Source organism: Seriola lalandi, unplaced genomic scaffold (assembly GCF_002814215.2).
Source record: "Seriola lalandi dorsalis isolate HSWRI2012SDOR001 ecotype SW California unplaced genomic scaffold, Sedor1 jcf7180002054901, whole genome shotgun sequence".
NCBI lineage: Eukaryota > Metazoa > Chordata > Actinopteri > Carangiformes > Carangidae > Seriola > Seriola lalandi.
Window position 1 is genome coordinate 6,461,230 of NW_019525453.1, and position 26,942 is coordinate 6,488,171.

The window sequence follows — 26,942 nt, forward strand, 5'->3', positions numbered from 1 at the left end:
TTAAAAAGGGATTAAATAAAAGGATAAGCTGGAAGCCATGACTCAGAGTGACAGGTGGATAAAAAATCAGCCGTCCAGTGTCATCAGTGTTTGTGATGTCAGTTCGCCTTGCACGCTATCACAAATGTGACCAGTTTCCTGCCAAGCTTGTAAAACTCATAGTGTTCTGAGCACCAAGTAGTTGAAGAGTTGTATTAAAAGTTTAAAGCTGTTGCTTTCATGGCATCTCGTCTGAGCAGATTAATGCATCATTGTCAATCTCAGCGTGATAAATTGATGCTGATACTGTGCAAAAGATGATTCATTTATTCCTCATCAGATCATAGTCTTCAGTGGTATTCAAAGATATTTTAATATCTTTGAAATTGTTTTATATCCGTCCACTAATTGAAGAGATTTATCAACTATTTCTAAAAGGTTTTTTTCTCCTTGTTGTCCATCCTTTTCTCTACACACACACGCACACACACACACACACGCACACACACACACACACACACACACACACACACACACAGAGTGATCTAGGCTTTAATTGATGTAATCACTTCAGTAAATTCACTTTGAAAGCTTTGGACTCACCTACTTGCACAAGTTTTCTTTTTCAAAGTGTTTGTCCTTTGTCTTTTGATTTTACATATGCTGATGATAGTGAGTTGACCTGACAAGACGTTGCAGAACTTTATTTACTTTGTGCCGTTCGTACAATGGACACATTTGTTTCACTACTTGGAGGTACGGTTAGGATATTTGACAACATAGGCAAGGCAAGTTTATTCGTCATTTACTTAAAGTGCTTTAGAGAAGATATAAAAAAGAGATGAGGACACGTTGTAAAAGGCAATCAGGTGTATAGGATTTAAAAGGAAGATAAACAAGGTAAATAAATTAAACGCAATAAAGAAAAGAATAAAGTTTCGAGGCAGTGCAAGATGTGAATGAATCGCTCCAGACTGAATCTGAAAAAGGAAATGGCAAACAGAAAAGCTTTAAGCCTGAATTTAGAAGAACTGTGAGTTGGAGCATACAACAACAAGTTTTGTGGAAGTTTGTTCCAGATATGTGGTACACCGTGAAACAATATGAACCTGTCAGTTCTCAGTGATTTTTTTCTACATTGTTAGAAACAGTGGTGTTTCTGGTTGTGTTTGTTAGTGGATAATGTTGCAGCAGCACTCATTTATGGCAATATTGAATTTCAAAATAATTTTTGCATCAATGTAAGGAAGTACCTTCATTTATTAAGTTCCTAATTTGCCAGATGAGACTTCCCATGTGTAGTTATTTCCCATCCGTTTCTTTCAAGAAGCTATACTATCTCACGATGTATATCCATATATATTCCAGTAGGAGTTAGCTGCTGGGTCACACAAGGCATTGCAATGTTTTTTTTGTGGGTTAATATCCTGTCTGTCTGCTACCTGCCAACTTCATCAAAAAGAGCATTTTCCATGGTCATGGTGTATTAGCCATTTATTGTAGGAATAAAGGCCTGAGTAATGCAAATTTCTGAAATACCGTGCAGAATTTGATGGGCTTTGTACATGTTCATGTATTCAGACAAATGTCCCTGAGCTACTGAGGAGGAACAAAATATATGAGAGTCAAAGAATTCAGAATTCAGATGTTATGAATTAGTAGACGGTCATTTGTGGAAAGAAGACAGCTAATAAAAGGCGGGCTCTCTCTGTAGAGTTTCTGAAAATGCGGCGTAAATAATGAATAATAGTAATTAAAAAACATATATGGAATGTGTTTAGCCTGCTTTTATTTATTATGCATTTTTCAATAAGGAGAGAGACTCATCAGTTAGCCTTTTCTTCCATTGAAGACTGAGATATTTCCCCGCAGTGTATTGAATGTCTTTTATCAGAGCTGTCTCTGTTAGTCCATCAGTACAGAGGCATGTCTCCTTCTCTGGGGGCACGCTGATGAAGAATCTTAATTCTGAGTGTTTGTTTTAATGATTTATTTATCTGAGTTCACTCACACACTTCAAAGTTGTTGATTTTTTTTTTTTTACTTTATGACTTCATTTTTTTTAATACTCATTCACCCAACATTTTTAGAAATCAGCCAAACTTATTTACATAATTTCATTAATACAGATCAGTTATGAGAAATAGTTCTCCCAGACACAAGGTTGTTGCCACTATTGGGCAAAAATGAAACATAAAATTCATTCAGTCAAATTATATTAGTAATTCAGGGGAAGCAGGGTACAGGGGATATAGGGTGGATGTAAATGATTTGTTGTAGACACAAATCTAGAAGGTATAAAGTAATCTTAAAATGAATTTGTACAATTACACAAAATGAGAACTGAAGTCAAACAAAACAGCAAAAGTAGGAAGAAACGGACGACATAATTTGACATCAAACAATGCAATGCGTAGTCTCATTTAAGTCATTTCTTTTAGTCATACATGTTTATAAAGTTCAGCTCAGTGTCTTAGAGGCTGTTGTATCAAATCCAAACCATCAACAAGAATCTGTCATTAAATTGCTGCATTAGTCTCTACATCTCTTCATTGCTTTAAGATAAAAGTTCTCACACACACACACACACACACACACACACACACACACACACACACACACACACACACACACACACAGCTGTGTGGGTGTGTCTTCGCATGCGGCGGGGGGGAGCGGGTGTCGGGCACCTCTGTGTGTTTGATTGACGTTGACTACAGTCTCAGCCACTCTGCCCTACTTGAGCGCTCCCATTGTATGGAGAGAGCAGACTCATTTGCGAAGTATTAACCTCTGTCAGTTCAGTGTTCAGAGTTGTATCTGCTCACCCTTCATGGCCTCCTGTCTCCTGAAGCCAGCTGTCCAGCAATCTCATTTAATTCACCTGCCTGACTGGAAACAAAGAGAGAACACTTTTTATAGAACATCTTAATGGCCCATATAGTGATCTACACTTCCTAATTTAAATGGATTGTTTCACCACATCCTACCTTTGGTTAAAGAGCCTCTTTTTCACTGTTTTAGACATGCGACGAAAATACCTGAAAAACACAGGGAGAAAAACATTTCAGCTTTACTCGCGTTACACATTTATGTCAAGTTGCACTGTCTCGTCATTACTAGACTGTGCAACTTGATAAAAATAGAGAAAAAGTGACAAGTACACAAAATATTTAAGTTTAAAAAAAAAAAGAAAAGAACTAATACCAGCAGCTCTGTCTCGTGGTAGTTGAAATGCTTTAGACCATGATACCTAAAGAAAGAGCAGGGGGGAGAGGAAGGGAGGCAAAAAGTGACATGAGTTGAGTTGGGAAATGGTGGATGTCTGCTTTCTGGTCTGCAGCTGAACTGTGGCCATACCACACTGTAATGCAGTTTGTAAGGAGGACCTTTGTCATACTATGGTAGAAGCTGAATAAGAGCTGAGGGGAGAAGTGGATCTTCTTCAAGTCGTAGAGATGTTCTGTGTCTTGTTTAGCACACTGGAAGTGTTACTGTCCTCTGAGATGTCGACACTCGGGAGCTGAGGTCCACAGAAGGCTCCGTGTTCTTGTTGATGTTGGGTGCATGGTTGTTATCAGAGCTCTGCGGCCCTTAACCTCCTTCCTGTGGGCCATCTGATCATTGTTGGTCATCAAACCCTGTATGGTGGTATTGTGGACAAACTCTTTGATTGATGAACAGGCACAGGTATAGATGAAGATGGTTATAAAAGGGGCTCAGTCCATGTCCCCTGAGAGGCCCCCATACTCACAGTCAAGTCTTGAAGTCTTTGTTCCTGCTATTTCTACTGTGGCCCTTGTCCAGTTTAGTTTTTTGCTGTTGTAGACTGAGACTTGTGCAATGTTTTATTTATTTATTTATTTTTGCATTAGTCGACCATGAATCTTTATTCAAGGACACAGCCATTCTAAGTAAAGCTACATCGCTGTTCTCTACTTGAATGCCTTAAAGCTCAACATGCTGTACAGTGCAGCATCAATGAAGTTAGAAATGAAATTATTCTTGACCTTGGAAACTATCTCAACTCAAAAATCCACTGACTCACATTTTCTGGAGCTTTCAGCTGGGTTACTTTGTATTTATTGTAAAAGAAAATTCAATTTCAGTTTCACATATATGTTTAAGGCTGCACACATTGTGGATGTGCTCACACGCCTAGGCTGTGCACAGGCTCCTTGTAGATGTTGTGTGCTCATCTTAAAGGATTTTCTCTTAATGTGTCTCATCACAGCAAGTCCCTCTCCTAACCCTTTTGATTCTGCAGGCTTCTTTTATTTTGAAGGCTTTGTTTTGATTTATCTAAAGCACAGAGGACTGTAATGATTCTGGAAACTGAATCAACTGAGAGCTACAGATTCCTGATATTACTCTTCATAACTTTCACCATCGCTGTGCTTGGCAATTAAGAACAGATTTTCATAACTAATGTCAGAGATGCATTGCATGTGCCATCTTTCAACTGTGGCTCTTTTTAACAAAAGTTAAATGGTTGTGATTATAGTTATTACAAACTGTAAAATAGACTCCGGTGGCACAAAGCTGGAGAGAAAGGAGGAGAGAGGAGCGGGGAGGGAGGGAATAAATATAACAAGAGAGCATTCATCTTCATTAGACAGTAATTGCCATCAGCAAGAGGTTTTTAGAGATGTTAATATGTGAGAAGGGAAGGGTGAGAGGAAATACAGAACTAGTTGTCCTGGCGCTGCTTCATGCCCTCATCAAAAGCTATTTTCTCTCAATTAATACAAGATTTGATGTCCTGTTATTAATCTACATTGTCCAGCTTTTTCACATCGATATGTACATCACAGCCGCCATATTATCATCTCCTTTCAATATTTCTGCACCATTAGCTTGTAAATTGGATTTGAAGTTTTCCCCGCCACTGACGCTGTCTGGATAAAACTTCTGCTCATCATCTTGCCACAAACTGTCTGAAGCAGGGGATCCATTAGCACAAATGTAATAATATTCTGTTTCCCCAAAGTCAGGAAGCAGTGGAAACATCTCCCAAAACAAAATATCACTCCTCCTTCAGTTATTGCTTCATTCGTCGTTCTCTCCACACAATTACAAACTGTAACTCCAAAAACTAATATATTTTTATGATTCTGCAGACTTAATGGCGCTAAGTAAGAGCCCATGAGAACAGCTGGGGAGTGATGGTTCAACATTCTGTAGAAAGCTTCGGCATGTGGATTTAAAGCTGCCTTGCTCCAGTATTTTCAGCTGCTGTAGCCTCTCACTGCAGGATCCAACTCCACAGATTGAGTACTGAGATAAAGAGCTTTCTCACAGGGCTCAAAATTCCATTCTGTATTTTTTCCAAAATTCAATCACACTCCTAAAATCATGAGTTGTGACTCTGCTGCTCTAAAGCATCAACATGCTGAAACGACTCAGGGTTGACTTCTTACTGAAATTACCCCCATTCACCTTGATACCACAGCACCTTGCAAACATCACAATTAAATGCCCAAACGACTGCTGTAAAACTGCCAATTACAAAATTAGCTGGCACAACATCACATCTGTAGTGCCTTCAGAAGTAGTAAGTCAAGATATGTTGCCATCGTTCTCCGCTGTTGTAATGCAGCCTGTCAGTGATGTCTGAGGAATATTTATAAAAAAAAAAAACATTTGCCATTCCCTCTATGGGTATAATGCGTCGCTTCAAAGTAGCCACCTCTCATGTTTAATCTCCTTGTTTTACAGCAGAAGAGAAGAGTGTGAAGAGTACTGTATTATCACCCGTGGAACAGCTGGGAATCAACATCTGTCTCAGGTATGTAAAGTGTTTTTCTATAGCTCATCAGCCCTTATTTAATAAAAGAGCAGAAGCCTGGGATGGTGAGCCTGCTGTGCACAAACTCTTAAACTGAGCAGCGAGCTTCATTTAAGTTACTGCAGTATAACTGCTACTGTTGATGTATCTGGCATCTCTGGATCCGTTTAGTTGTTTGGTGATGTATTTTTCTCACTACATTGAAGATGTGATGTACTGCCAGAGGAGGTACAGTTTGATACAGGAAATAATGAATGGTAAAAATTCAGGGGTCAGATTATAAACTGTGTGTGCAGGAAGCAGGAATATACTTTGTCAAAACTTATATTGCTCCTCATATTTATGGTTCAGATTCATGAACCTTGCCCATTGTGGAATTTTACACACTGATTTCTACTTCATAATTAGGCACTGATCAGTGGAGACGCAGTCTCACTGAGTGTTTTGCATATGAATACCTCTGTGTCCTCCACCAGTCTGTAGCTGGCAGCACTTCAAGCTAAATGTGGATGTCAGAATGCTAACATGCTCACAATGACAATGACAAGTTGATGTTTAGCAGGTATGTTTACAGTGCCCACCATCTCAATTTAGTGTGTTATCATGCTAACATTTGCTTATTAGCACTAAACACACAGTCAGCTGCTGCTGATGGGAACAAGGTCATGGCTTTTGTTTTAGGGATATTTATCGTCACACAACCAAAATGCACATTTGTCTACTTGTGTGTGTGCTCACGTATGTGTGTGCATGCACGCACGCACGCACACGCACACAAAGAGCTTGTTTCTGTAGCATAATCTTTATGCCACACATATTTGCTCTATTAACTTGCCACAAAACACCACTCCACTTCCCCATCAGCTCATTGAATTTACAGCCAGCAATTGGACTGTCAGCGCTCACCTGTGAGCCTCATCATATAGTGCTGCTACTTATCAACACAGTGTATTAGCTTCGGGCTCCCAACTTATTTTTCCAATTTCATATCACAATGAGCTCTGTAAAAACATGGTATGTATGTTCCTAGTTCCTTGATAAATACCTTTTTTGTGGAATGTGGTGTATGCACGTTTCTTGTGTTTACAGTGTACATTATTCAGTCATATGGCCCCAGGTATTGGTTTCTGTTCCTTAGAATTACAGAGAAAAAGGATTTTTCCTAGAGCACAAATGTGCACAACAGATGTAAAGGGAGAAGGCCATCCCTGAAGAAACAGAAAACCCTTCTTCCAGAAATTAAAATACAGCATCAACAAAAAGAGATGTTAACTGTTTCAGCAGCTGGATCCTCTGAAGGACACGTCTTTGTGGGTTGTGTCCTTCAGAGGATCTGAGAACTCAGATGAGGTGGTCTGTCCACACCATTTTCTTTTACATTTAAGGCCACTTTGACTATAGATGCTAAAGGTGTCAGAAACATGCTGCCACAGTGTTCCCCTCTGCTCCTAGTATTGAACCCCCACACCTGCCAAAGGTGTGGAAGTGTTCTCCCGCTGCTCTGTTTTAACTTTAATGAAGTGAGTGTGTATAATACTGGGTCTGTTCTTTATTTTTCCATGAGTGGGGCCTCTGACGTGTGTTACTATTCTCACACTGCTCGTTCCCGTCTCTAACGACACCCCGCTGCTACATTACATAGTGGATGTAAGTCTTTCCTCAACACTTTCCCTTGAGGGAGCTTTGCAGCTGAAAAGCTTCAGAGCATGTTCTGAAAGACAGTGCGTCATGTTTGCATTTTTGACATCAACAGAACACAGTGTGTGTGTGTTACACACAGAGCACTGTGTTTTAGGATTAAAAATTGTTGGAAATGAATATATTCCTAATCCTTGTCTTTACAAGTGTCAGACTTGCTGAGTCAAATCTAGCTATGTGGAACTTGTTGAATACAGTTTTGATGAGTCCTTCTGGGTATTGCATGAGCCTCAGTATTTCTTTCTCTCCCAGTCCAGTAATATACTGTCACCAAGCACTTTAATAGGAACACCAACACTAACACTGGGTAGAGCCTCCATTTGTTCTCATAACAGCCTCAGTTCTTTCCCTCCATTGATTCCACAGGATGTTGGAAACTTTCCTCTGACATTCTGCTCCATGTTGACATGACTGCATCACATAGTTTCTGCAGATTTGTCAGCTGCACATTTATGCTGCCAATCTCCTGTTCTACCACGTCCCAAAGGTGTTCCACTGGATTCAGATCTGGTGACTCATTGGCATGTTCATGAAACCAGTTTGAGATGACATTTACTTTTTTGGAATATGCTAAATTGTGGCCATAAAAAATGCACATAGTCCACATGATTGGTAATTAAGGGGCCCAGAGTGTACCAAGACCCGACCATCTGCTGCCTCAGTTGAGACTCATCTGACCAGACTATGTTTTTCCAGTCCTCAAATGTCTACTTTTGGTGAGAATGTGCCCACTGCAGCCTCGCATTTCTGTTCTTGGCTGACAGGAGTGTAACCTGACATGGTCTTCTACTGTTGTAGCCCAGCCACCTCAAGGTTGGATGGGCTACAACGGTTTCACACCATTCTGAGTAAAGTGTAGAGACTGTTATGTATGTGTGTGAAAATCCTGGGAGATCATATTCAGAAATACTCAAACCAGCCCTTCTGACACCAACAATCATGCCACAGTCAAAGTCAAAGCTCACATTTCTCACCATTTTATTTGGTGTAAACATTAGTTGAAACTCCTGACCTGCATCTGCATGTTTTTATATACTACACTGCTAAAAATATGACTGGCTGATTGAATAACTGCATGAATAATGTGTACAGGTGTTCCTAATAAAGTGCTCTGTGGGTCTTATATTTCCTTTCTGTGAAATATAAGACGGGGATTACGGGAGTTGCCAGAAAAATAGCGGCTTTAAAAAAAAAAAGTTTCACAGCTTTATTTCATTTAGTTTTTCAGATACAGTGAGATAGATCATACCTGATTTTGATACTGAACAGCAATAGAGTAGTCTCACAGGAGATTAACTAGAACTCATGGATTTGTCAAACAAACCCATGATGCAAGTGAAAAAGTGAGATCTCTTTTACATTTGTTTTGTCTTATATCCACAGGTACGGCAGCTACCTCAAGCTACTCAAAGACAACGCTGTGCAAGACTTGACGCTGCTAATGAAGCACATAAAGATCTTCCTGTCCTCACAGAGAGCTCAAACTTCGTCACAGCTCAGTATCCTTTCCAGAGACCACATCTGTGCAGCAGGTAGAAATACTGTAGTTGTAGAAGATATTCACCTCTTTGGTATTCTATACATTTTCTTGGGCGACACTGGTTGTCTATGTACATTAGTGTGGGATTTGTATCATATAGTTTATGGTAGGGGTCCCACCATAACCTCAAAATGAATTTAACAATGTTTTATTTTCCCGATCCTGGAACCCAAAACATCTGAAACAAGTTGGAAAATATGTCACTTTAGTCCTTTTTAAAATGAGCCTTTCAAAATTAGATGACAACCAAAAGAAATTATATTTTTACTAGTGTACTACACCTCTTGTTCCAACACAAAAGTCCATATACAGTATATACATATTTATTTCTAGAATTCCAGATTAAAGAGTTACATGACAGTAAAAATGATGTTTTATTACACTTCATTGTCAGATTCTCATCTATTATGTTGACACCCCGCTGTGCACAGCAGGGTGCCCACGTATCCTAACGTGTCTTGAATCTTATAACAAATTGTAAATAATTCTCATAACTGACACTATAAATTAGCGTGCAACACTAGGAGTACTTAGAAATGTGTGATGTTAACTTTCATTTTCTCTCTTTTTTTATAGAACAGAGCAATTAGATGAGCAATCCAAACTAAATATAACTTAAAGATAAGGGTTGATGGAAGGGAAAGTCATGCTTTTTACACTTTATACAAAGAAAGCTATGCAGGCTTTACCCCACAATAATGCATTTACGTACTGTATATTAACCTATTTTTAGCTTTACTTATATATATATAATATATATGTATAGTATAGTTTTGTCTGTCTCCATTTTCTACTGTTAGTACACTCCAGAGAGCATAGAGGAGCAGTGTCTCACTCTGAGAGAGACGAGGAGCGACAGACAGTGTCCATCTCTGTGTGATAAGCAGCTAACCCTAACCCTAGCGCAGATGATCTTACTCCATTTGTGTCTAACTGAACAGTTCAGACGTCTTTTGTCCCAAATAGCAAATGATAGCCTCCTGTCTTCTTTAGAAAGTTTCCTTTTGTATGTGGACAATTGAACATAAAAACAATGAGTAGAGATAACACGTCCTCACACAAATATAAAACACACTGACATTTTCCTTGTAAAGGGGCAATAATACAGAGTGACCACATTGACATTTGAGCTGATATGAGGAAGTTGGTTGTGAAGCTCTTTTACGCTGGGTGATTAGATACGTTCGCTACGTTTCTGCAGCTGAAATGAGTCTGGTGTAAACGGTAGTGCACAGCATACAATATATTCATAAAAATAACATTTTAATATACTTTTTGAAGAAACCTTTCAATAAAGTCTGTGTAGTTTTAAATGAATAAATCTGATTCCAGTGGAACTGAGACATCCTTATACAGATAACTGAGTGGTTCAGTTAAAGTAAAGAAATCAAAAAGAAAGTTCTGATTTTAGAGGGAGGATCTTTGAAGAAAAAAAAAAAAAAAAAAAATGATGGCAGTATTTTTAAAGTGAGCTTTTCCAGTTTCATTCATGTTATTGAGTGACGGAAGATGAAAATGCTCTCATCCTCATGAGGCTCTACTTTATTTATAATTCTTTATCATTCAAAGTGATGTCTTGACAGAGTGTATTACAAATGGATGAGGCTTGTCTGTCAATCAGTTTCAAAGAGCATGTAGTGATGTTTCACTGGATGTATTTGTTACTGAGAAATGAGCCAATGGTTAAAACCAGCAGCTAATACTGTTGCATTTTGATTACATTTCTGTATCCATACAACATTCATCTTATTTCACAAAAAATCTTTACTTAAGATACATGTACTACGTTTTTCCCCAGAGCTTTTAACTGCAATCACTGCAATAACTGTCAGTTAATTTGATTCATGAGTATAAAATCTGGTCAAAATAAGAAATAAATCAGGTGAAACTGACTATATGATCAGCAATAAGTAGTGACAATTTACTCCACAGTTGTTTTGTACATGGCAAATACTAAAAAAGTGAGTTCACAGAAGGCATTAAAGCAATTGTTCGGTCTTCGGTACTCGGCCTGCGGCGTCGTACCTATGACCGAATCACAGCCGTGCTGATATTCAGTACAACATCACGACCCTGAGTGTGATACTGCTTTTATACAACAGTTCTATGAGCGCCATATTAGTTAAATAAGCGACACCAGATTATGATTTGTTTGTTTATTTTATAATTATTTGGCTACACCAACACAAATAGTTCCGCAACAACAAGACTTTCCTGACCTGCACAGTGCACACTAGCCTCCTACTTTATCTACACGTTACCTCAGGTGTGCGCTCAAGTATCCAGGCTTCTTCCCTTCATCCTCTTCTGACGACCAGACATCATTTAATTCAAATGTTACTTCTGGAAATATTTTCATCTTTGCAAAGTTTGTTAGAATCTAAGCTAGAAAACGACCGATAATGTGACACTAATTAACAGTTAACAGAACACCTGTGAAACGGTGTGATACATGTAGTTAAAATGTTCTGTAAATAGTCATTAGTTGGATAAAACCTTCTTTGGATACCTCTGACTTTGTGTCTTAAGTCAAAGTCCACTAATTAGTTTTTTCTACTGCTTTCAACTGCACCCAAATGTTTTCCTTAGTGAATGGAGTTTGCTCATTTGCTCATCTTGGTTCTCTCAAATTTGAATGAACAATTTAGGACTTTCTTTGTCCATGTTGGCTTAAAAGCTGCATATGAAATTAGTTAAGTAGTTGTTATTTTAACAATATATTGATATATTAAATAAACTAATCTAAATCCTAATAACAAAAATGGCTTTTTTTTTTTTTTTTTTAAATTGCATTGGTCTAACTACCTTTTCTCGCTGTTCAAAATACTTAATATACACCACAAAGGGCTGTAGCATTCAACAGCAAATACCTGAGAGCAGTTAAACATAAAATAGGTTCCACCTTATTGAACCACTCCACTTTTGTCTCCTTGATTTAAAAGAAGATTGTTGGAATTTCGGATGAAAGTAGTTATTAAGACATTATAGAAATTAAGAAACTCATTTGATATAAAGCTTCCCGTGCGAAAACATCTTCCTCTGATTTCTCAGTGGCAAGAATGTGATAGACTGAATAAGCCTGAGTTTGTAAAGCATATTCTTTATGCTGGTGTGTTATATTCAAGGGCAAATTGCGAATTAAATGTGTCTGTGTGCATTCTTCCTAAACAAACGTTAAGGGTGCACCGTTTTTAAAGGTGGCAACTCAGCAGAAACACATAAAAGCAGGACGTGTCATTACCCTGGAGATGTTTTCTATAGTCGAGACAGATTGTGTTCTCACTCCCAATTAACCGCTCCATAGTTCTCCTGAACCAGGACTGAGACCTGCATATCAGTGCAGTTATTTTGTTCCAGCATGGTCTGGATGAAATAATATCAAATGTCTCAATGAAACTGAACTTCAAGGAGTAAAATGCTCCGGCGTCTCAAAGAAGATGAACTTGACGAGAGAAAGCTTTAAGATAGAAACCTTGGAAGCTTTCTGTGTTGTGACCCTGGTGTTTTTGTATGTTTTTTTTTTTTTTTAAATCCTCTTCATTGCTGGTGTAATGTGACGCTCACAATGCAGAGCTGCCACCTGCAAGACCATGTTGGCTTTATTTGTTTTCTTTCACACTGAGACAGAGAACTGGATCTTGGAAGCTGTTTTTCAGCGATGAAATAATGGTCTGGTGTGTGGGGGTTAATTAACCGTCAAAGCATTACTCACTGTGTGGTTTACACACACTGGCATCAGTATCAGTTGACAGAGAACATATGGACTCAAGTTTCCTCCAACACTTAAAGAGGATCTTTACAAAGTATTGAAAGGCACAATCAGTGTTTTTTCAGCTTTGAAATACAATATTTATATAACTAATTGTGATTATATAACTAATTAATTCAAAACCACCTGCTGTTGCCAGAAATTATCTGTTAAATCATGATTTGTTTTATGCCACATTAATATACAGTACAACTCTGCAGATCATTAAGTAGTAATAAAATGCATAGGCTGTTACTTAATTCAGATACTTTTTTATGTTTAAGGTAGAGCTTCCTCTTGATTAAAGCTCTTACTATTTTAATTTGTGTTAAACTAGGCCCATTTGAAGGTGTGAACATTGAAGGGGGTTTACAGTCCATGTGTATCTGTTCCATTTATTGCCAGTGAACCACTTTCATTTAGGAGCTGTGTTTGTTTAACATTGCTATGAGTCTGAAACATTGATCTCTTCCACCAGTCGTTTGGCTCTTTAACTCTGCCCACCAGTCACTCAGCAGGATGGTTACCCGGGCCATGACTGGCTGGCCTCCACAGTTTTCCTCATCATGTCTGGAGACATGGACCGATCTCTACGTTTGTTACTCAGCCTCTCCTCTCTGCTTGCCTCTGCATTCATCTGGCCTGCAGGGATACATGCGTCCGTGAGTATAATGGCAATCTCATACAATGAAGATCATCTTTCATCTTTTTTTGGTTCAGTTCGGATGCTGAATTCACTATTTTCAGGAGAATCAAGAGAAATTTTGTGATTGAAATCTAAATATTCAATTGAAAACAGAGCTAAAAAACATTAGTTGACTAACAGAAAATGAATCAATCAGCAACTATTTTGATAATCAGTTAATCTTTTTCAATCATGGCAAAAATTCACTGATTCCAGTTGATAAATGTGAAGATTTGCTTGATTTTTTTCATCTTCTATGATAGTAAATTAAATATATGAATGAATATTTGAGTATTTGGGTTGTTGGCTGTTGAAGAGATGAAACAAACATAATCAAGCGAATAAGTCAATTTGGGTTTTGGGAAATTGCCATATGCAGTTTTTTTTTTAATTATATTTGTGATTAATTAAATGATTAATTGATTTGTTAAAAAAATTAATGAATTGGCAGATTAATTGATAATGAAAGTAATTTCTTACTTGTAGCCCCAATAGAAAATGTTGTATGAATAAAAAAATAAAAATCTGGATCAACCAGGCAGCTTGATTGATGCACACTTTACATCTCAAGGCATAAAAGAGCTTTTCTTTGATGCAGTTGTTTGAGGTGCATGTGAGTATCAGTTAAGACCCTTCGTATGTTTGCAGTCAAACCTGTCACTGCTCACTTTTCGCATGGTTTGGTTTTTCCTTTGGAGTGTGTACAGTATATAGTACAATGTGTTAAGGGCTTCCACTCATGTCAAGCAAAACTTCACCTTCAGATTGAACATCTCATCTCACGCCCATGTACACGTGTGCAATGCACCCTCAAATGTTAGCAACTTTGACTTCTGTTGCTGCCTGTCTGCCTTGTCCTCATTTATTCCCAACAGCATTTCAACTATCAAAGCAATGGTACAGCAAAAAAACATGATGAATCCTAACAACATTTTTCAAATAATGATTTTCAGTTTGCCTCTGTATTCACTTTTCAACACGGTGAAAACCAAACAGGATGTTTACTGATCTTAGAAAATAAGAGGAGTAGGAGAAGGAGGAAGATGACTGAAAGAGATAAATGACGGGAGAAATAAGAGTAAAAGGCAGAGTTCAACTGAGGGGAAGAAGGCTACAATGAAGTCTAGCTTCAATCGTTGTGAATTGCAGGGGAGCACTGAGGTGCGGAGATTAAGTTTTGCTATCATTATACCCACCTCTGTCATTTTGTCGTTTCCCACCTAAGTCAATTACGGCTCAATTGGACTCGACTGAATGTGCAGCTGGTGAATTTCTCCAGTCAGTAGTTAGCCTCCAACTACACGATATGATTTAGTCAATATCACAGAAAACAGAAAAGGCACAAATAATTAAGAGGCAGAGGCAAAGTTTTGGAGAGAATGTGTGTATTGTTCACACACACACACACACACGCACACGCACACACACACGCACACACGCACACACGCACACACGCACACACACACACACACACACACACACACACACACACACATCTGCACAAAAAATCTGTCTGCTCTTTCAATTCAGAATGAAGGTTGTGTCAAGTATTCAACACTGTATCAGCACTGAACACAAAACACAGAGCCTTTAATTGCCATTTCTTTCATTTTTGTGTTTAAAAATCCACCACCGGTGCAAGTAATATCAAATATTATTTAAAGAGTTACAGCTCTACATTAAATCCAAAAAGATTCCAAGATCACGAGAGATAAATCTGTTGTGTTTGTCGTGACAGGTCCATGTTCTCGTGGCAGCAGCTGAATCAGGGATCCAGCCTGTCTACTGGTGTACAGCTCACTATGTGGAAATGCTGCTGAAAGCCGAGGTCCCTCTGGTCCATTCTGCTTTCAGGATGTCTGGATTCACCCCATCACAGGTATCAGTTCACTTACAGCTAAGTGATGAGGGATGCTCTCTGGGGCTGGTATTTACAGCTAATAATCAGTGACACTTTTCTTACAAAACTAGTTTCAGTAAAATAGTTCAACTTTGCTGTAAGAATCGTGCTGCTAAATCCAATGCATTATTCAACATAGAATTAACTGCAGTAATAATGTGAATTCACGGAAACACTCTCATAAAGTTAGACTGATGAAGTCCGAAGACAGTAGTTTCTGTCTAGACTTAATCAAATTCTTACTTCAGTGTCTTTGTATAATTTCCATTTCCTGAGCCTGTTAGATCTACACGGAACAGTCATGACTACTAAAGGGAACTGAACACAGCGTCACCAACAACACCAAGACAGTCAGCAGTGCATTATGTTTTGTCACTGTTGTTTCAATATATAATTAAAGACCCTTATCGCCACCAGGTCTTGGTTGACCTGAGAATGACTTCCCTATTTATCCTGCTTTGACTTCAGCGGACTTTAAAATACCAATATACAGCTTTGACATTAAATCTTTCTTCTTTTTTTCATAACGGAGCAGTGGAAAAGTTAGATCTTTTCTCCTCAGCACTTTATTCTTTTGACACACTCTTCTCTCTCACAAACAACGAGGCAGAGAAAAGGTTTTTCACCTTGAATCCTCTTATGTTTGATCCTGTCTTCTGTGTGTCGGCGTTTTGACAGTTGAGGCTCACATAATGTACTGCATCAGGGAAGCTTATAAGACTCGCAAATCAAAGATCTGAACCTGCCGTCTCCTGGGTGTAGTAATAAGTTAACATTCAGCTCATCTCTTGCCTCTTCAAGGCGATAATGGGCACCTGTTCTTCAGTCAGAAATGGAAATATCTATTCCAAAAGTTTGAGCTTTGAAAGCCAGACAAAGCTGCAATGGCAAATGAAGCATTGTGCACCACTTGACATTGTTACAGTAGAGGTTGTGTGGAAATGTGTGTGCCAACGCAGGCCTGAGTCAAAATCTATCATCGGATTGTTTAAACATCTGAAACAGTCAAGACTGTTTTGAGAAAAGGAGTGTGTGACAGGAAGAGACTTTCTAAACTCAATTTGTTTTTTTAAGTGTGAGCAGGAACCGTTGGTAATGAAAGAATAAATAAGCTGAATCATGGGAGGTCCTTAATATCCTTAATATCACTTATACTTTATATCATGGTTATTACAGCTTTAAGTTCACCCACTGAGAGAAAAAATATTTTCATTATTGATTAAGCTGCTATTTCATTTCCATCGATTGTTAATTGTATAAAATAGTGAGAAAAATCTCCATCAGTTACTCAAAGTTCAACATGACATCTTCAAATGTCTCGTTTTGTCTGAACAACAGTGCAAAATCCAACAATATTCAATTTTTAATGATGTAAAATAGAAAAAAAAAGCAGGAATCTTTATACTTGAGACTGAAAACAGCAATCTTTTTGCCTGAAAACTTAATTAAACAGTTAGTCAATTATGAAAATAGTTGACATTATTTTTATGTCAATAGACTAACCAATAAACTGGAAGATGAGAATATCTATATATCTGTCAAACTAAAACATTATGAGTTACACCTTTGATATTACACATAGTCATTTGAACTATTGTGAATGTAAAAACAAAGTGGAGCTTATTAATATGTTATGGTGTCAATAGCCGTAAACTAGGCTTGAAAATATGGTAAGGTCAAAACATGAATATGACATGAAAATATTTCTCCAGTATCGATATATGTTACAATACAATAAGTGAGATGCATTTAAAACTATATTCAATTAAAAATGTAGTTTCAGATGTTCAGAAATGTGTTTTACTGTTTTGCTCAACATCCAACAAAACACTCAAATGCAAAACAAACACTTCAGTAACTAAGCTTCAGAGTTTTTAATTTCTATTTGTTTGGAATTAAAACAAAAATCATAAAATGACAACGATAAGATTAAACAGAAAGCTGATTATCACTCAGAGCCACAGACTGTACATAAAAAGCTCTGAACAGTCAGTGCTGTAACACACACAGGCAGGAGATGATGCCTCGGTGAGCTGGCCGCTGTGACCTGACCTGCTCAGATTAGTAATAGCTCTGAAAGCCTGTTTATGGCAGAGTGAAAATGAAGTAAAGAATACTGAGAGAATACAGTCACACTCACCTTCGGCCCCTGAGTTTTAGCTCACAGGAACACAAGCAACAGAAAAGAACATTTTGCCACTCTCAGAAAAGAGCTGCTCTTGGAGAGACCTTGGAGGGATTTACAGTCACAGGGAGTACAGGATGTGTTCTTGTTTTTCTGCCTGAGGGTTCAGAAACAAAGGGCAGCATGGATCCAGCCGCTCCCTGTTTTTATTACAACGCACAAATTAGGATGTCAGTATTTTCATTATAGTTTAGCTGAGGACAGGGCGAAAATAATCTTAATATGTTTATAGAGCGTAAGTGGTGTTGTTTGTATGCTTGAGCAGGCTTGTGTCGTTAGTGAACACAGTGGCTAATTATTGGCATGACAGTTAGTTAAAACCGAGCGTGTGCACTGTTTGTTGTCTGTTGGACGCTTGGAAAGGGTGTGAAGCTCTGGCAGATTCAAAGCTACTGATTATAGTCAAATCATAAACAGAGTTCTACCGAAAAGAACGAAAGAAGTAGATTCTTCTGAACATGACACAATTAATAAAGAAAATGTACAATTTTTAGGATTCTGTCTTTTTATTAGACGCATTAGAGAGTCAGTCTTGTTGTCAGTCCACTTTGGTCCAGACTGAAATATCTCAACAACTATTCAATGGATTGCCTTGAAATTTGTACATAAATCCATCTCCCCCTCAGGATGAATTATAATAATGTTGGTGATCCCCTGACTTTTCATATTGTGCCATCATCAGGTCAAATTTTCAGTTTGCCCAGCGCTTATGAAAAATACCAGCAAAAAATGACATTCCTATTAGCCTCAGCTGTAGTTTGCACCTTGTTGAAATTGCAAATGTTAGCACACTTGAAACTAAGTTGTGAACATGGTAAACATTATACCTGCATATTAGCATTGCAACTGTGAGCTTGTTAGCATTCTGACATTTGCATTAAGCTCTATTTTTTAAACCACGGTTTGCTTAGTTTGGTTTCTAGTATCGCACACTTAGCTTTGATTAAACAGGCTGTCCGTAGCAGTATTCAAAAGGTTACCCCAGTGATTGTCTGGCTATACTGTTGGCCCTGCTCACTCCATTTTTTCAGTTGTGCTATAACTCAAGTTAACTCAGATTGTCCAGTTTCAACATCAAATCATTGGAAGTAGTGAGCAAGCAGTCACAGCTTCATGCTTAAACACAATTTAAACAACATGTTTAATGGCTAAATTCACCCACGTAATTCTTATCTTCAGTAATACCCTCTCTACAGTAATACCCTCTCTTCAATATGTCTGGAATTACAATGGTTAATGGTTAACAGACTTTGGGTTACAGAGGGACTGCTGACCTGTTTATGATCAGTTGGACAAATCTCTGACAGAGTGCAGAACAACATTGTTAACAGTCACAGGACCTAAACTGCTCTAAGTGCTGTCTTGATTTTAATTTCTTCTTTAGTTGATTAAAAAGACCTTTTTTTCTTTTTCGCTGGGAACAGGTGGGAATCCCTTGTTGATCCACTGCAATAATATCACAGATCTAAACTCAGTCATCAGCTGCAGATATAAACATTAGGATGCATCTGCTTGTCTCTTTGTCCCCTAATCCCACCCCAATATTCAAGACTGCTCTGAGTAATCATTTCATTTTTCACTCTGTGTAAACATGTTTCCAGAAAATCTGATGAAGCAGAGTCAGCATATAAAGTGAATATAGACATCAGGGGTGCAAGATTGTCACCTTTCAGCAAAAACTTTGGACCACAGATTCTCTTCCTGTTGCATTATAATTACCTTAATTGGCTTATAATACAATATGTCAAGCTTGGGACTGTTGATTAACCTGACGGGGTTGAGTTGTTTTGATTTAATGAACACTAGACATTGCACTTTGGACGTAACGTTAGGTGTTAACGTTATTTCCATGGAGTCTAACATTAGCTAGTGTACCTATTATTCCAAATCCCCCCCTGTACAACATTACTGACATTAGTGCTCTGGGACTACTCATGTATTCATTTTGCTGACAATTGCAAGATAAGTTGAGCTCCTCACCAAAATGCCAACTTAACGTTAGCCCCTGATGGTTCCATTTCCAGTGTTTCTTTCAACACTGGACACTTTTTGAATGCAAATGCTAAAGATGAGTACAGTGCTAGTGTCCTGCTCCTACCTGGACTGAACACTGTTTTTCCAGTTACAAGCACTTGTTCACCAGTGATCTGAAGGATCTGCTGAATAAAAAGAGGAGAGCTTTTAGATCTCGTGACAAGGACTAAGTGAAAAGGGTACAGTGTGATCTCAAAGGGAGACTGAGTGAGTGCAAAGACTCCGCACAGACAGAGGCTGGAGAATTAACTCCAGCAGGACAACATCAGGGACGTGTGGATGGGCATGAAGCAGATTACAGGCTTCAACATCAAAGGCTGTCAAGCAGGTTTAGCAGCCATGACAGTGCCAAAGAACTGAATGTGTTTTTCAATAGGTTCAACACAGGAACCCCAGCTGTGCCATCTCACACAGGACCAGTCTTCATAAACCTCTCACATCCCTTTTCCACCAAGGCAGTTTTAGGGCTGGTTTCGGAGCCATTGCCTAATTTAATCCAATGAACTGGCTCTCAGTCAGGAAAACTGTAGCACCAACACTTTCTGGTCTAGCAACAAGAACCGCTTATGTCAGGGGCTGGGGGCGGGATTATCATGACCAACAAGACCAAGTAAAACTTTGTGACTGCCATTTTCCAAAATTCGGAAATGTTCAAAATCAACATCAAAATATTTGGATGCCAGTGTGCGTTTGCAAAAGCCAGGAGCAACACTGGTAAAGAGACAATGTAGTCGGCCATTGCTGTTGTGCTTGGTGCTATAGCGTTGCTGGGAAAGTGCAGATGAATACAGACGTGTACAGTGATGTAATTATGTGGCTCACGCAAGCACTACACAGTAAACTTAAGCATAATTGTTAAATGTAGTTATTTGTAACTTTTTAGTCTTCTTATATTTTTAATGATAATATATTAAAATAATAAAATGAAGAACAAGAACATGAAGATTGATGGGGAGGGCATGTTATTAGGACAGATTTGATTTATTATAGGAGAAGAATGATCGTCTGAAACATGATTCATTATTTGTCATAAGCATCAAATCGACCATTCAGATTATAACTGGGGTCATCGCTTCTTTCAAATGTATTAGATGTGACCTTGTACTCTGTTGACAGATGTGTATATTCTCAATAACATTTTCTCTTCCTGTCCACAGATGTGCCTCCACTGGGTGACTCAGTGTTTCTGGAACTATCTGGACTGGACAGAAATCTGCCACTACGTCTCCACCTGTGTGGTGATGGGTCCTGACTACCAGGTTTACATGTGTGTGGCCATATTCAAACACCTGCAGCCAGACATCCTGCAGCGGACACAGTCCCAGGAGCTGCAGGTCTTCCTCAAGGTGAGGCGGTGCATCAGTACGACAGTATTATACACAGAACATCCATTCAAGCTTCATTTAGAATTTGAAGGTGCCCTTGTGTATCAGTAATTTGTTGTTTTGTGACCTTGGAAACAGCAGTTGACAAAACTATCTCACCACAAGGTCTATTTAGTTTTTCAGGCAAAGGATGAACTTAGATGTGATCGAGAACTGGTCACCTATTTATTACCATTCTAAGTAGATTTAACCTCCACAAGCAAGCTTTAAACATTTGTAGCTCTAAACCTGAAAATACATAGAAATATTTTGACTACAGTGCCAAAAAAAACCTTGAGGTTACTTTTCTTCATGAAAGGCCATGAATTCCCAACAACAACAACTTATGAACTGAGGTAACCCCAACACAAAAAATAAATCTCAGTTCAATGAAGTCAGTTTACCATTTTATATTCTTATGCTCATGTGTTTTGTCAAACAAGCCTTGATCAGAGCATCACAACTTGATATCATGTAATATATTTTCTATATTGCATATAGAGAATAAATCATCCCCAGGAATTTCGGGCCAGTACAAACTTTTGTTTCCACAGTGAACAATAACATAGAATAGACACTTTTCATCGAAAGGAGACAAACATCATAGCTAAGTACGTATATGGAAACAAAATAAATCCCATTTCGGTCTTAAACCTATATCTCTCACTGCCCATTGCAAAAGAAGCTACTTTCACCTCATCCAATTTAGATAAAACCGTCTGCATGTGGAGCGACTCAGGAATTCATAGTGTTAAAGATCTATGAATTCGGGGTACATGTGACACCTTCACATGACTACAAAGGAAATGTAATTCCCTGAATAGCAACTTTTACAGATATTTACAAATGAGAGATTGTATGTGAAAATATTTAATAGGATTTGAAATTGAAAGACACTTTGATCTCCTACCTATATGACACCCTACTATCATTAACATCTCCATCTTCTGAAAGTTTAAGCCCAGTGGGTAAGTGCCAGATGACATATGAGAAGAAAGTCTTGAACAATACACAAATGCTCAATCATCACACACGGTCTTATACAATTTAAAATACTGCTACATAGACTCCATTACTCCAAGGTAAAGATATAAGTCATGTATCCCAGTGTGATAAATGTCATTCCTCAGTGGCACCATCCACTAAATCCACTCTCATCAGCACAACTTTGCTTAGTGTCTTCCTCCCATTTTTATTGATGAGCTTAGTTTACTGATGGGTCAGTATGGCATGCAGTAGGTCAAGCACACAGTGAATTTCAGCTCTATGCTGGAGCACATGGAAAACTACTGACGCTTATATAATGAATTTTGAATTCAGTTCAAAATATTTTTTTTCTCCTGTTTGAACAAAAGTAAGAGTTTTCAATAAAAGTCACAGCCCTAATATATGTACAATACATACTGGAGAGATTGCTTTGTGTTTTTGGAAAGCTGCTATCTCAAGTCATACCTTAAGGTAGCGTCATTAAACTGCACACAGAACACTTATATTTGTGCTTTAATGCGTTATGAAAAAAGGTTGTGTTTGGAAGGAGCAGTAAAATTATCTTAAAAGTTGCAGATATGAGTTCCTATGACTCTGAGATGCCGCTACTCACAGATCTCAAATAGGATGGATGGATGTGATGCTTATATACATATAAAGATGATCCTTGACACATGCACATGTTCATGTTTTACGTTTGCATATTTAAATAAACATTAAGTGCAAAAAAGAAAGTTTAAAGTATGAGTATGCAAAGCACAAGATTTAATTCATGTTAGTAGAGTTATTCTGCAGCATCTCGGTTGCAGTGCAGCCCGAGTTTGTTATTTGGGTTCAGACATCTGCATTTTTATATGCAAAGTCTGATGCTGTTGCTGCTGCAAGACTACCACTGAATTGTACAGCTCCCCTTGTAAATTCAGCACTCATCCATGATTCACATCCATAATAATGAATAAAAAATCAACTTTTAGAATTTGTTAACAAAACCTCCCACACTGCTGTATTTTTGCCAAAAATATATAGTAAAAATAAGCTTATTTAAAAGTTTGTTTCATTAAAATAAGTTCTGCTTGGTGAATTGCGTGAATGCTCAATTGAAGAGTGGCCCAGAGGATTTCACAAAAGGTCTAGAGTCACGGTCTCCAAGATGTCTACTTTTACTAATATCCGAAGCAACATTAAACACCGGCTTTGTGAATGAGACATGGCCTGACATCGTCATTACTCATTAAGCATTTCAGTCTGTCTTGTCTCTGGCTGGTAGCTCTGGTGTTAACATCTCCATACCACTGACAGGTTTTGTGAATAAAAGATCAGTTACGGAGGCTTTATCTGAGGAAGTTCTTCTAATGAGCCGTAGCATCAGATACCGCTGCAAGGGACAGAGTGTGTTTGTGTGTCTGTAGTTTGTGTGTGTGTGTGTGTGAGAGAGAGAGAGAGAAACTTACACAATTGTCGTCCTGAGCTGAACTGTTAAAAGTTTTAGACATGCTAGTTCGTGTCTGACGACCTTATCTCGTCTCCTCCTCTGTCTCTCTCTGTGGGAACAATGTGAAAGAAGTATTTTACTCAGACAGATGTGGTATTAGAGGATTTTTTTTTAACATTCACACACACACACTTGCACCCTTCTACACTTATCCTGTCTCACTAGGGGGTATATCTATATTTCATCTAAATTAAAATTTGAAAAGGCAAATGACGTGTTACAATCGCTCTGAGTCTGGTTGGAGCTTAGCTGTAGTGGGGCTGAAGTGTTGAGAGTAAAGTAGACAGACAAAGAAATGTCTGCCACTGCCAAAAGTGTCTGTCACCATATACTGTATATATCACTCACATACTGTAGCTTCCCACAGTAGCAGTAGTACAGTACTTCTTGTTTTTTATCACTGCATAACTCATCACTCCGACACATTTAAGGAGGATTTATACTTGTGTGTTAAGAGGTTATGGGGCAGCTTTGGAGCCTGTCCACGTTTCTGCTGTAGCTGACACATACCACAAGAATTTAATTTCAAGTTGAGGCCAGACAGTTTTTAGAGATACAAAATGGACTGCCAAGAACTGTGATTGGTCTGGTTTCTGTTACAAGTTTCTGATGCCATTGGAGGAGATTGTCCTCAAATGAAAAACAAGCCCATAGGTCGTTTGTGCAGCATGTTATTATGGCCATTAGTTAGGTTTTGTTGCTAGGCGACATCTAGTGTTCGTAGTAATTATGACAGGAGCAACGATTCCCATGTGAAACCAGCATTTTATGTTGTTTCTATTATCCATGAGCGTTCAACGAAGTTTACCACGTTGTTATTATTGAAACTATGGCGACAAAGATCGTCTTATGTTGCAAAGGGACTTATTTTAACCCAAAGCCGGATATATTCCTAAACCTAAACAAGCCATGACTTTTATTTTAGTAACCACAGCGACAATCTGTACATCGCTCTTGGTACAGCCGCGTGTTAATTATGGTAACCATGACAACCGAGGTCCCGTATGCCTACCGCTGTAGGGGCTGTATTTCAGGAGACACTACAGACGGTTAAAAAAAATGACAAATGTGGTTGTTAAGGTCGGAGGACTTGGTGCATTGGAGATGGTTGACATTAACGGCAACATTAAGCCAGTCAAAGAAAGACTCCTCTGTGATGGCTACTTCAACATGATGATGCTCCATGTCACAAAGCAAACCTCGTCTCAAACTGGTTTCCATGAACGTGACAGTAGGTTCAGTGAAGGTCAGTGGCCTCCCCAGTCACCAGATCTGAATCCGGTGGAACACCTTTGGGACGTGGTAGAACAGGAGATTGGCAGCTTGAAATGTGCAGCTGACAAATCTGCAGAAATGATGTGACGCGGTCACGTCCACATGGAGCAGAATCTCAGAGGAAAGTTTCCAACACCTTGTGGAATCAAGGACACAAAGAACTGAGGTTGTTTTGAGAATAAAGGGAAGCTCTACCCAGTATTAGTATGGTGTTCCTAATAAAGTGCTCAGTGAGTGTATATTCCTTGTAATGTCACCTTCTGTGCAAACTCAGACTGAATATTAATACTGTTCATTCATCATGTGAGGACAAGTCTAAGAAAACTTAGAAATCTTTGGTAATTACTACATTAATTAGCTTACCTAATGATCTCCTCACAGCTAATGGTTAATATATTGTGAAGATTATTAAGGACATTAAGCAGCTCCTGTCACCTGTTCAGTATGAAAACATCCGGTCTCAACGGAGCTGAACATCGGCACACACTTTGTGTTAAACTTAAGGAATCCATATTAAGACCCCAATTCCTATACATGTATGTCCTTGCATCTTTTCTCACCCTCTTTAATTCTCCCAGAGAAAAGAACAGACCAAAAATACTTGCCCAAGTGATTCATGCTGCTTATCGCTACTCTCCTTCATGGTTTTAACTGTGTCAGCAGATGTTTCCCGTTGCGCTAAATGAACGGGCAAAGTAACTTTAGTTTTGATTATTCTTCAGGATTAATCTCTCTCTGCAAAATCTATACTGAAATAAAGAATCTTACAGTCCACTGGGAGACGTCCTGTACTTTGTGTTATATACTCTTTCGACAAGAAGAATAGTGTTACATTTACCAATCTGGTTATATACTTTCATACCAACAAAATATGGATTTAATAGTTTTAAAGTTATGTAGCTGGTACTGCTGACAATAAACCCACGCTTTATTAACTTCAGTAGATCATAGAAGTGCAGTTGGTGACCTCAAATTCATAATAGCATATGATTAAAAGATGGTTTTTGTCTTATAAAGTGTGTTTTATGTAGTAAAGCATTGGTGCCTGGAGTAATCACAGGAGTCTGAGTCCTCCATCAGACTGAAAACTCATTTCTTCCTGACATTACTTACTCCCCGCTGAACGATCACCAGTCTGTAGTCCCTCTATTTGCTCCCTTTAAATAATAAAAACCCATCGCTCCTTTTGCTCTTAATCTATTTCTTCTCTGTGCACTTCACTCTCGCTCTGTGGCTTTTCTACAGTCACAAAAACATAACCTTACAAATGACACCAAGATCCAGACATCAGCATGGTTTTTGGTTGATGATTATCTTTGGTGTTCTGAGGCAGGTCTAGGCCCCAACCAAAGGTCATGAGATGAATTCAAAGTGTACTGAGATGATTTTCAGGGTAGTAGATAAGAAAAGAAACTTAAAATTGGATATAGAAAATTATATTTAATATCCTGACTTGCCCTGAATTGGTGATTTTTTTTTTTTTGTAATACACTGTGTGGGTAAAAATTTAAACAGTCTCAGCAGCAAAAGGTGCTCTTTGATTGAACTTCTGGTCATATTACAGACATCTGCTTGAACATAAAGTATATAAAGTGACATAAAAGTAGAAAATTTCTTCCTATTAGGGGATGAAAAGTATAAAAAAGGTTGGGGATCACTGATCTAAGGGAATTAGGCATGACTACATGACTTTTATCTAACTCTGGAAGACAGTGTAAATCTGTGGTTCCCAACATTTTTGGTTTGTGTATTTTTTTTAAACAAATCAATGTTCACATGTGACCTGTCAGAAGAGGTTAAAATGTCTGAGATATTTGTTTAATTTGAATAATTGAAATAAATCAAACTATCCAGCATTTCAGACAAGACTGTGGAGAGTACAGCCACACCAGCAGCTCTGTGAAGCTGCACAGCTCTGCTTTGAGTTAAATGCTAACAAAGCTAATGCTAAGATGCTGATGTTTAGCAGGTACAATGTTTAACATATTCACCACACCACCTTAGTTTAGTGTGTTGACATGCTAACATTTTTAGCACTATACACAAACCACAATTGAAGCTGATGGGAATATCAATAGTTTAGCAGGTTTGCAAGTATCTCATTACTTAAATAATTTGAGCGTTTGATGGCGTTGGATGAGAAGTCAGGATCACCAAAAGTTGTTGTAACATTTCATTGGAAAAACACAAATGTCAACCTCACGGTGGCACTAGAGATAAACATCAGGAGATCACCACAGTCAGTAGGATTCATCATCTGGGGGCAC

The 26,942-nt window shown here is 38.3% G+C and overlaps 1 protein-coding gene across 1 annotated transcript in view; it reads left to right on the forward strand.

The window, feature by feature from the left end:
• Window positions 1–26,942, forward strand: part of tbc1d32 (TBC1 domain family, member 32) — a 75,010-nt gene that overhangs the window by 44,914 nt on the left and 3,154 nt on the right. Inside the window, exons 29-33 of the mRNA XM_087180395.1 lie at window positions 5,698–5,767; window positions 8,849–8,964; window positions 13,261–13,415; window positions 15,177–15,317; window positions 20,715–20,903. Coding sequence (XP_087036521.1) covers window positions 5,698–5,767; window positions 8,849–8,964; window positions 13,261–13,415; window positions 15,177–15,317; window positions 20,715–20,903 — 671 coding nt within the window. The remainder of the gene's footprint in view (window positions 1–5,697; window positions 5,768–8,848; window positions 8,965–13,260; window positions 13,416–15,176; window positions 15,318–20,714; window positions 20,904–26,942) is intronic.